Source organism: Dufourea novaeangliae, unplaced genomic scaffold, assembly GCF_001272555.1.
Source record: "Dufourea novaeangliae isolate 0120121106 unplaced genomic scaffold, ASM127255v1 scaffold6, whole genome shotgun sequence".
Lineage (NCBI taxonomy): Eukaryota > Metazoa > Arthropoda > Insecta > Hymenoptera > Halictidae > Dufourea > Dufourea novaeangliae.
In genome coordinates, this window is record NW_015373900.1 from 3,716,537 (window position 1) to 3,728,425 (window position 11,889).

General features: G+C 38.5%; 1 protein-coding gene across 1 annotated transcript in view; it reads left to right on the forward strand.

Annotated features, from left to right (window-relative positions):
• LOC107193582 overlaps positions 1-9,151 on the forward strand; it is a 38,342-nt gene extending 29,191 nt beyond the window's left edge. The window contains exons 3-6 of the mRNA XM_015583055.1: positions 4,092-4,873; positions 5,590-5,907; positions 7,332-7,656; positions 8,741-9,151. Coding sequence (XP_015438541.1) covers positions 4,092-4,873; positions 5,590-5,907; positions 7,332-7,656; positions 8,741-9,151 — 1,836 coding nt within the window. The remainder of the gene's footprint in view (positions 1-4,091; positions 4,874-5,589; positions 5,908-7,331; positions 7,657-8,740) is intronic.
• Positions 9,152-11,889: the final 2,738 nt, after the last annotated feature.

The window sequence follows — 11,889 nt, forward strand, 5'->3', positions numbered from 1 at the left end:
TTATGTTGACGTAAAAGTCATTATTTATTATACATTCTACATTACAATATATCGATGGTGTAGCGCACAAATGTTCTAAATACAATTTTAAGCAAAAATATGTTACGTACACACGGAGTTACTCTCTTGGGTAACATTTTAATATGTACACATGGGTTAAGTCTATATTCAAATTTAGTGCCCTATTATCAGTTAAAACTTTCTGTAAAATTTATCGAATTTATATAGAACTGTACACTATGTTTTCTTGAAAATAATAGTTTTGCACTCAAACGTTACACCATCAATAGTATGTTATATTTTATTAATTAGATTGATGCATAAATAATAGGAATTTTCAAAACGATATTTTTGTATTACTGTCCTTACATTTTTCCGAAAACATATCATATTATTAGACTGATATGTTACCCAATGCATAATGGAAAATACATAAAAAATCATTTTATTTTCATATGAAGAAATTCCCAAAATTTATGCGTTAACCCAATACATTATACATATGAAAGTATTATACAATTTAATTTAGTATACATTCCACTATCTGGTACTTCAAATGTTAAATAGCGTCGACGAAACGACGCGTGATTGAAGTTTCATTTGTGAAAACGACATTTCATATGTACCCAACGTAATAAATAAAAAAAAAAGAGGAAGAAGACGAAACGAAAGGGGAGAAAGAAGGTATGGAGACGAGACAGGCGGCGGTGACGACAAAGCGTTCTTCCTCATTTTCCGGCCACGTCTCGCGAGAGTCTATATTTTTCGGTTGGCTCGCCGTTATGACTCTTACGAGGAGGGTTACGAAACGCAGCCGGTTGAATTGCCCTGCTGCATACGTGCAGGGCCTTGAAAAGGGCACTCGTTCTATCGTCGACTGATTCATCCTCCGTTAAAACCTGCTCGCCCGTCTTCCACGGAATTCTCATTTTAATTTAATTCATATGAGATTGCGACATCGCCCTTCACTGTCCCGTACCGGCCCGAGTTTCGAGCTTCCGGTGCCGCTTTGAAAACTGATCGAAGTGTTGAATTATACAGTGTTTGGGACAGTAAATAAAACCGTTTATATAGTTTTAGAACTTTGTCTACCGTTGTTGTTAAAAAAAGTATGACATCGAAAAATTTTTCTGTTCATAAAGAATTTTGTATGCTTTTTAGTTAATTATCTATAAGATATCAATAACTCACAGCAGGACACAATGGATATCGTGTAAAAAGTGATGCGTGATTATGCGTTTATACTGTAATTTTGAAACATTAAAAAATAATAAAATATTTCCGTGGATTGCTTATAAATTAAACGTTTAGTACCTATTTTCATGTAATGTATACTAAAGAGGCAATAATATTTTGACGACTGATATCTGTGTAGTACGTTCAGCTACCTAGTCTGGCAATGAATGACGTGATTACTTACACTGATCACTATATCGCCATCATTCCGAATTCCTGTATTTTTGTTTTAAATGTTTGCTGAATAGTTTCTTACATAGTTTAATTTCAAACTTCGAATAACATTCATAATTAGATTCCCGATTTCTATGAACCTTTTCTATATCTTTTTTAGTCTTAGAAATTGACATTAATTGTTTCTACTTGGAACGTTATCAAAATAAATAGTACAAGATCAAATAAAGTATATACAACGTTATCAAATAAAGGTAATATTAGTAACACATCGGAAGAACAAAATTTGTTCCACAATGTAATTATTTTCTATTTAAGTCATATTAAAGATAATTAATGTACGTGTTCTGATTAATGGAGTATTATTAAACAATTAATGAGAATATTCAGGCAAAGAGTGACAACAATAAAGAGAACATAGCATTTGATTTTACTTTTCTATAAATACAAATGTGTATAATACAAACACAATTATTCTGCAAGGAATAATGTGTACACGTTTCACAACGGAAGTGTGCTGCAATTAGTGTAATATTTCTCAAATTATTACCGAGCCATAATCATTTTCGGTCATTTCGAACGGTCCAATACCGCAAAGCAACCACAGCTATTTTGAGCTTAATTCCACTCAAACCACAATCGATTATTGTTAGCCACAGTGGTAAATTGTACATTATTTGTTTCTCCGAGGCTTTTAGAAGTGAAAATAAATAACCATTCAATTTATTACTTGAATTAATGAATCATTAAGGGAAAATAATTTACTTGTAAATTATACATTTTAATTTAAACACTAACATTAAACAGTTACTTTTGCTTTAATTATATACATATTTACTTACAAGTGACTGGCCATTGTTCTTATATTCTATAATCACTTTAATATTTAAAATAAATACATTTGTGTTGAAAAGAGCAGCCATCTACTCTTCATGTAACAAAAATCCGTGAAGACCGATTATGAAGCACAATTAAGTCAACAACAACTTAAACTGTTTGTTGTACAGTGTAGTTTCATTATGTACGACCCCATACATTAATATAAACGTTTATATTTTGTTATTACTTTTAAAGTAAATAGCTATAAGAAAAATGTCAGTGCTTTTATCTATCGTTTTAGATCAAACTACAAGTCTCGTCGTATTCGTTCCGATTTATCAATCCGATCTAATTGTAACAGAAATGTTCGTCGAAGAAAGTACAAAGAAGTTAGAGAACGAAATATTACGTTTCACAACTACAAACAAAACTTGGCCTAGTCTAAAACAGTCAAGTAATATAAAAGAACTCGGGAAGTGGATTCCTCACAGCTTGACCGCAATGTTCGATGAAGTCTGAAATTTACACTTGAGAAACATTGATCTTCCCATTTGATGGAATGATCCTTTCAAAATTTATCTATCTCAGACTGCAAAACAAAACAACATGTTACACATGTTCACTTTCGAAATTCTGCAGTTTATACATTCAAACATCAATTTCTTATTATCGATTTCAATATTCCTACACGTTTCTTTTGAAACAAGTCCTAGGAATTTTAAGAACATAAATCCTACATAGTAGATTTATCTTCAATAACGCCGTTCTGCCTTAAAACTGTAAATGTTAAAGCCTGTATATCAGATGTGCATACCATAACATGTTCACATTTGCTTAACACAGCGGTGTATTAGATACTACTGTCTTAAACCATCACGTAATCATAATAATAAGATTATATTTTCTGAAATAGTACTGCGAGAGTCGATAGAAACAGCAAATTTTACTTTTATCGTTTAAAACAGTTGAATGTTTCGTACTAATACAAGGTGATCTTTCGCTGGAGATTCTAATCATCCCTACGTAGCTTTCTTATTTTTAGACCTTCTTTGTAACGAGTCATTTTTGGGGCCTACACTGGGAGAATTACCCTACACAAAATAATTGTTTCTAACTTTGATATATTATTACATTCAGTATCGATATTAATATCGATTTTGCAGAAACCAACCTAATTTAGGCCAGACTAGTTATATCCGTAACAGTTATAGCATTATATCGGTTCTCATAATTGCTTCAAGAACCAAAATCATTACTGTTTTCAAGCCTTGATGTAAAGGTCATTTATAAGATCTTTATTAATATTGAACTCTTTATTAATATTGCTCTTGAATTTATTGCTCGAAATAGGTACTTCCCCACATATTCTATAACATTTCGCCATTTCCCTGGCAAAAGCAAAATTCCTCGTCAATAAAGTAGAATAAAACCACATCAACTTCAATGCACAGTCATTACTTTTCTAGGCACCTAATATCTTCAACAAAATATGTCAAATACATGTAATAAGGAGTCCACATGAACCCATAAAAACATTAACAGCAGGGTCAAACTAAACATTACGCTCCAGTTGACAAGATGCCTCACTATCGTTTTACGCACACAAGTAAAATACTGTTAAAGTATAAGTTCATTATTACGATTCTTCAAAAAATATACAAAAATTTGTATTACAAATAAAGCAAGAGCGAGACTATTAGTCGACCGGAATTGCCTAGTGTTGTGACTTGCTTGCGATAAGCTCTCAATTTGCGACCATTGTCTACCTGCGTTAGATCGCAGTACCTAGATTTACTATAACACAAAAATCAAATAGAAAGCGTCAAACGGAAATCTAAATGGACGATTTATTTTTTTTACAGAGAGTAAACTGCGAAGCGCCATTGGTCGACAGCAGTGCGCTGCCCCTGGAGCACAGATCGGTGTACGGTGCGCCGGCCCAATATGGTCCCCCGTCGCAACACGGGGTCGAGGAAAACTGGCCCTTGGCGACCCCGGATACGCCTCAAATCAAGCATCTTCAGGTGCAATGTGAGAAAACTCATATGCGCGTCAACATCGAATTCGATCGTCCGTTCTACGGGATGATCTTCAGCAAAGGCTTCTATTCGGATCCCCATTGCGTCCATTTGAAGCCTGGCACAGGACATCTGAGCGCTACCTTCGAGATTTTCCTGAACTCCTGCGGAATGAGCTCCTCGGCCAATCATAATGTAGCTGCATACGGAGCACCCACGCCGTCCGGTAGCTACGTGGAGAACACCATAATCGTCCAGTACGATCCGTACGTGCAGGAGGTCTGGGATCAGGCCAGGAAGCTACGATGCACCTGGTACGACTTCTACGAGAAGGCGGTCACATTCAGGCCGTTCCAAGTTGACATGTTGCACGCTGTAACGGCGAACTTCCTCGGGGACAATCTCCAGTGCTGGATGCAGATACAGGTTGGCAAGGGACCGTGGGCCAGCGAAGTGTCCGGTATTGTGAAGATTGGGCAGACGATGACGATGGTTCTGGCTATTAAGGATGATGAGAACAAGTTCGATATGTTGGTCAGGAACTGTGTCGCTCACGACGGCAAGAGGGCACCTATTCAACTGGTGGATCAGTATGGTTGCGTTGTTAGGCCGAAGATTATGTCTAGGTAAATGAAGCATCCTTTGTGTACTTTACTGTAAGTCTACTTTCCTCTGAATCTGATAGGATAGGTCTACTGACGGACGATGACCTTTTCGTAGTAACGAATATTCTACTTTCTCAAAGATTATAAACTTCTTGGGTCTTGCAATCTAGTTGTGTACATCCTTTTCGACAAAGCTATCTAGCTCTAATGTCGACGATGTTTGGCATTTTGTGTATGTAATACTATATTTGATTTTAATACTTTCTATGTTTGATTTAAAGATTTATACCGTGTATGAAATAGTGGATCAGAGATATACCATAAACGAAATATGGATCTTCTTAGTTCACAAGCATTTCACATTGCCTTTTAAGTCTATTTCTAGATCTTTTTCAAATAATTTTTGACTTCATTCGTTACTAAACCGGTGAACTGGTAGCTTCTCTACCATAAATGCGCATGCAGGAAGAATTGAGAATTTTTACTAAATTGTAAATAGGACGAACCTGCAGATAAGCAACTAAAGAAATCAGAAATTAGTCCATATTATAGTTAAGTAGAAACAGCCAGTTAACTGGTGCTTTCTGGTTAAAGGGTTACAAAAGGTTCGTTTTTTCCAAGTTGTATGAAGGAAAAAGAAGCTTACATGGTTCTTTTGTTTTTGTAGGTAGAAACGTTCGTTTTTTCCAAGTTGTATGAAGGAAAAAGAAGCTTACATGGTTCTTTTGTTTTTGTAGGTTCCAAAAGATAAAGAACTTCGGACCAAGCGCCTCCGTCGTCAGTTTCGCGTACTTCCAAGCCTTTAAATTCCCGGACAGCATGAATGTCCACTTCCAGTGCGTCATTCAGGTCTGTCGCTACAACTGTCCGGAACCGAAGTGCGGACATCCTGGTCTCGAGTATGGCACCCCTGCCGCGGGTCTGTCTCAGGAATACGGTGCAGCTGTGCACCAGAGTCTTGGCTCGGAATATGGAGTGCCCCCAGTACCTGAATACGGAGTACCACCTGCGTTTGCTGATCCCAGACATCCGAGCGGACCGGCTGGAGCGTATAGGTAAGTCTTCAATGATGAATTAATAGACAAAATAATGATAAAAATGAAGAAGTATTTTTTAATATCGTCCCTGGATTTATTGGTCTGTTATGGAATTCTTCCGTTTGGTCCATTGGTTGGTTCTGCAATTAGCCTCCTTAGTAATCAGTGCTTTCCGGGCTTTTTATTCTATTCGATTTATTTTATTATTCTGCATGTATTGAATTTTTTAATAGGCATTTGAAAAAGTCTTAATATATTGAAGTGCTTGTTTGAATCTATTTCTTGATCAGATTCCTTCTTTATCATAATTTTCTTATTATTATCTTGCTAAAATGTCGTAGAAAGTGTTGCGAAGAAGTCTTCCCTTCATTAATAATGGATAATAATTCTATAATTTCTATAAGAAACATTGAATATAAGGTGGATTTTTGTATTTTTCTTACTTCTTTTGAGGTATCCTTTGTATGGACGTATATTCTTCTCCTGTAGATTTCTGTTATTCGTTGTACCGGGGTCATCGTGGAATTTATGCACGTTATCTTTGAATATTAAATATTCTTAATTTAACCCTTTTTTTTATCTACTTCACCTTGAGTTAGTCGAAAGCATTGGGTAAGTTTCTGAATGTGCATTTATTTATGCGCGGATAGCACTCAAGAATACACGTAAGACAATGAACAATAAAGGTTGCAGATATTTTCGATATTACTTTTGATATACCGAAACCTTCTATAAAAGAAATATACTCCTTTCCAATCTCTCTATCTCTCTCCCTCTCTCTCCCTCTCTCTCCCTCTCTCTCCCTCTCTCCCTGTAACTTATTCTTCAGGCCTATTAATCTTCATAAAAATCTAAAGTTTAACTGTTAGAAAATAAAGTCACTTTATCCCTTAACACTAGAACTACCAACATTGAATGTATGTTAAGTTAAATTGTGTAATATATAATCCAATATAACTTAGTATACTGTAATATAAAGTGTATATGAAAGTATCTCTAGGATTTCAGTAATTGCAAAATAAAAAATCTGAAATCCGTCATTTTGACGGGTTCGGTAGTCTAGTGTTAACCGAACATATAAGAATCTTGTACACAGAGGTAATATGGCATCTGAGGGGCTACTTTTGTTAAGGAATGAAAAAACGATACACGTTCTTACAAAATTCATTTAGTATCTATTAACAACTTTCAAGTATTCCCATTACTATGAAAATCTAAGAAAATTGTGTTTACATAGTTCCATTCCCGAAATGTCTGGTAATTTTAACATTTCACAGGCTTTCAGACGCCACGTGTCCAGTTGAGGGTTAAATATGCAGTCAAAATACATTACCTGCATATATATACCCATCAAATTATTATATAAAATAGAAGTTGAGAAACTCTATTCTTCTGGAATTCAATATTATCCTGAATACTAACCGAATATTATTGCCCAATAGTGAACCGAACGCGGACGTAGTGCCAGCCCCACAGGCACAGACGTCATCCTCGTCACCCAGTTCGACGCCCGGTGATGCGACAGCCAGTAGCTCACCACAAAGTCCACAGGATAACATTCACCTTCCTCCACCCCCTCTTCCTGGTCACCCGGCAGCGGCCTACCAGACCGTGAAGAGAAAGGGAACCGCCGGTTCCGAGGAGCTCGAGGGTAACCTGGCCACCCTCGGAGGTCGGCCGAGGTCGGTAGAAGGTTTCCCAGCCGAGCTTAGAGGTGCCAGAAGGCGAAGGTCCGACAGCCATGAAGACCTGGAAGACGATGATTCCGTAAGTAATATATGCTCATTAGCGATAACGAAAGCAAAGAAATGAAAAGAGTAATCAACAACTGTTCTAATTTGGCTCCTATAAATTTCTGTCGACTTGTGCCGATTTCTAGTTTCAATTATACAGACGTGTAGTTATATCACTACATGGCCTTAACTGCCTAACCACATTAGCTTTGTGGTAGTGATGGAGAACCGTCCTAACAATTGTATTAAGCCTTGCATAAGTACATCACAATAAGACAACTAATATTGACCAACCCTTTTAACCCTCGAATGGCGATGCCTGGGGCCATTGTGACCAAGGATTGCAGAAACTTCACGCACTATTCGCGTTTACATGAACTATCTGAAGCGTACGTTTATTTATATTAGCATTTTATAAGAGGACCTACATATTTTGAAGAAATCCGTTTTACAACATATCTGAAGATAAATGAGTAAGCTGTAAGCTTACCGTAAGTTGGGGTAACTTTGACTCAGTCAGGTTAACTTTGTCCCGAAGTCAGAAAACGATCATTTTCAATTTTAGAACTCTGCAAATTGTTCAATTAAGTTGATTTTCATGCGAAATGGTATTTCATGTACTTGCAAAGGGGCCACAAAATAGAGAATGATCATTTTTTGACTTTGGGACAAAGTTACGCTGACTGTGTCAAAATTACCTTGATTGTACATCAAATTTACCCCACTTACGGTAGAGGTTCACAATTCCTGTTGTTGTCAAGTACTGAATGCCTAATGGAGAATCTCAGGATTGCGTGATGCAGCTGCATAGCTAGGTCTCAATAGTTCCATGTATCTTTAGATGCCTAGAATCTTTAGTCACTTTCAAATTAATATGGAAAGAGTTAAAACTAAATATTCCATATTTAATTGCCGCTCTTAACTTGCAGAACATAATAAAAGAAATATTCTAATAAAGTTTACTGCTATTTCTATATCATTATTAACATTCCGAAGCCTCTACTAGAATAAATAAAATTCCGTCCAAATTCAGTATCACTATACTAGTATCTAAAATTATTCATTTGCATACAATAAAATTCAAAACTCTCTAATTTCGTTTCGTCACCACTTTCCAGAGCATCTACCGAACCATCACCTTGGTCTCCACCCACGTCTACAAGCGAGCGGCCCAAGAGATGACGGACGTGAACACTTCGAGGATAATCCAGGTGGTAGCACCAGGTGATGTGAACTTCGCCCTGGGCACAACGAACTCCAGCAACGACACTACAGTGGTCATTCAGAACGCCAGCGCCTCCTCCGACCCAGAAACAATCTGTATGAGTCTTCCTGGATTTGTTGGTGGTCTGGTGATGCTCCTACTGGTGGTGGTCGTCGCCTCTCTAGTCGCGGCGTTCCTCTTCGTCAGGGTGCGCGCCGTGGATCGGAAGAACCTAGGCATGGTAGGAAGTAGCTTCGTGCATCCAGCGTACGCAGCGGAGAACTGCACCGTTCCCAATCCTGAATTCGTAAAGGTGGCGAATTGAAAGCGACGTTCGACGATCCAGATGAACGAAACTCATTGAGGGCCGAAGAAAGCAGTTTTCTCGAGGATCGGCGATCTCGAGGATAGACCGTGCCGGGATGTTATTTAATTTTTATGTCCGTGTTGCTTCGAACATTCTTCTCATTCTCCCCCCCCCCCCTTCTCTCATCGTTGATCCAAACCTTTCCAGCGGAATCCCGTCCGTTTTTATGCTCTCGGGCGAGATCCAGGTAAACGCGAGCCGCGGCTCTCTCCGTTCGATCGACGGCCGCTTGAATGAAAGAACGAGCAGAATGTTCGGGTACCGTGTAAATAAGTGCCCTAGAAACGCGACTCCATAGGAGAAAGAGAGAGAGAGAGAGAGAGAGAGAGAGAGAGAGAGAGAGAGAGAGAGAGAGGGAGGAAAAAGGAGGACGAATCAAAGAACCGACGACGTCGGAGCACGTTCCGCCGGTCCCTGCTCGTATTTGTTGATCCTTTCACTGCTATGTGGGCCAGCCGTGTGTGATACTCTCTTTTATGCGAGAATGGTATTTTTACTTCGATCGTCGCGTCTAGTAACTAGAAACTAGTGCTATGCAGAGCTGGAAAGAGGTCCAATGGAAGAAATTCGAAAGGAATGCGTGGCCCGATTGGTTTAATCTCCATACGACTACCTTGTCTAGCGCATAGTGGCGATATGGCACAAGTATTTTCATTATTGGCCGATACGGTGAGATATACAATCGAATCATATAGTACCGTGGTGACGAAGAGAACGAACGGGACACATCGAGATCGATTGGGATATAACGCGAGGCGATTTGTCGAACTTGAAATGACGCAGCGTCTCAGGGTGCTAACCATTGGCCTGCAGTAGTCTCTCAGGCAGACTTACGCAGCCGACAAGTTACAGCGCGGTCGTACATATCTTCAAGCGGAAAGGTATGCATATTTCGAGCGTCAGAACATTCATTTAAGAGATCAATAGTACAGTGTCAATTCAGAGCAAAAATACTTCTGATCTTTTCGTCACTGACAACAGCTTACGAAGAGCTTAAAGTTCAAATATTCTAAATGTTAATCATGATTCATAGTCACCCTTGTAGTAAATGTTTTATAGTTAGTCGGCAGCCTTTTCCGTTTTATAGCAAAGGACCCTAAATCTATAAGTTGTATACGGTCCTGTGTCTGGTGACATCGACAAGTGTCCCTGCGTAACGCGATGATTTACGACCACGCTATATCTTGGCGAAAATTATACATACACTCCCGCTCATGAGTATCAGGACACTTATCGAATATGCAGTAAATGTTAGAAGGCATTATAAAATATCTGATAGTCTGAAACAAATATTGTTCAGGGGATCTAGTTCGATGGGCAAGGCTTGTGCTACTATGAAGTAATAAACATGGCCCAAATTTGTCGAAACTTTAAAGTAGATATTGTTAAAAGGGTATCAAAGCTGGACTAGGCTTATGTTATTATGAAGTAGTAAACGTGGCTCCAAATATGTAATCTTTACGGTACGTCACACTTCTTCCATACAGATCCAGGTGTCCTAACACTCATGAGCGCTAGTTTACATCCCATCACCCTGTGCCTTCCACCAGAACATCTTCCCAGCTCTGCATAATAGCTCGAGTTTCGCTTTGCGAAATTAGTCCCCGCGGAATCGATTGTCGCGCGTTCGATGGTCAGTTTTCGAAATAGGTGGCGACGACGGAACGTTCTCCAATCGCGTTTTTCACGGCACGTTGTGGACCGCGATAAGAGACGAGGATATAGGTTTTAATCACCGCGGCAAAGGGTTACGTCGCAGCGTGTGCTAACGAGGCAGACGCGTATATGTTCGTCGACGGTCGCCAGAATAGTCTCGGAGGGCATTGTAAATAAGTCGGAAGTAGTCAGACCGCGGCCCTTCCAAGACTCGCGCGGGTTGTTCCTTCGAATTCCCGCGTCCTCGATCACGAAGCGCGTTTATTTATACGTTTTTTTTTGTACACTCTAAACGGTATTCCTTCTATTGTTTTTTTTTGTTTGTTCCCCAACTTCGTTGTACCTCATATCACGTGACTGTGGGTTCCACGTCGTCGATCTTTCGCGATGGACAGATCGTCGACGACGTCACTTCTCGACACTCATGGAGCTCATGGTAGATCCTTTCATACGCTCGCGTGGCGATTTTTTATTTATTGCTATTATATTTTTGTTACGTTCATTCTCCAACTTCATCACTCCCTTTCTTTTCAACCGATTTAACCTTTATTTATTCATCGAAATTTCTTGCTACGTTACTTTCCTAACTTCTGCGATTTTTCTCCATTTTTGTTCTCTTTTCAGTCTTCTGTCTCTTCATCGTTTAGTGTTTTAAGATTTTCAAGGATGTAGATTCCCCGAGCCCGGGGAATCTTCAGTATGTGTTTTAAGCACACCCACATGAACACACGCAACAAACACATACACACGAAGAATACATACGATCAGACAGTGAACCTATATACATACATGGAGACGCATGCGCGCGTGACTATATTGTATACATTGTTACACTGGCACGAGGAATGTATACATTAAGACAAGAATTGATTATCTGATTAATTATTTTAATTACATATTCATTTTTATTTATACTATCCTGCGTTCCTATTCTTAATCCCTTCGACACCCTATTGTGAAAATAGTTCTCTTATGTTTTTTTATTTAAAGGAATTATGGAGTTCATTTGAAAAAAATGAAAATCTTTTTTTCTTGGAAAA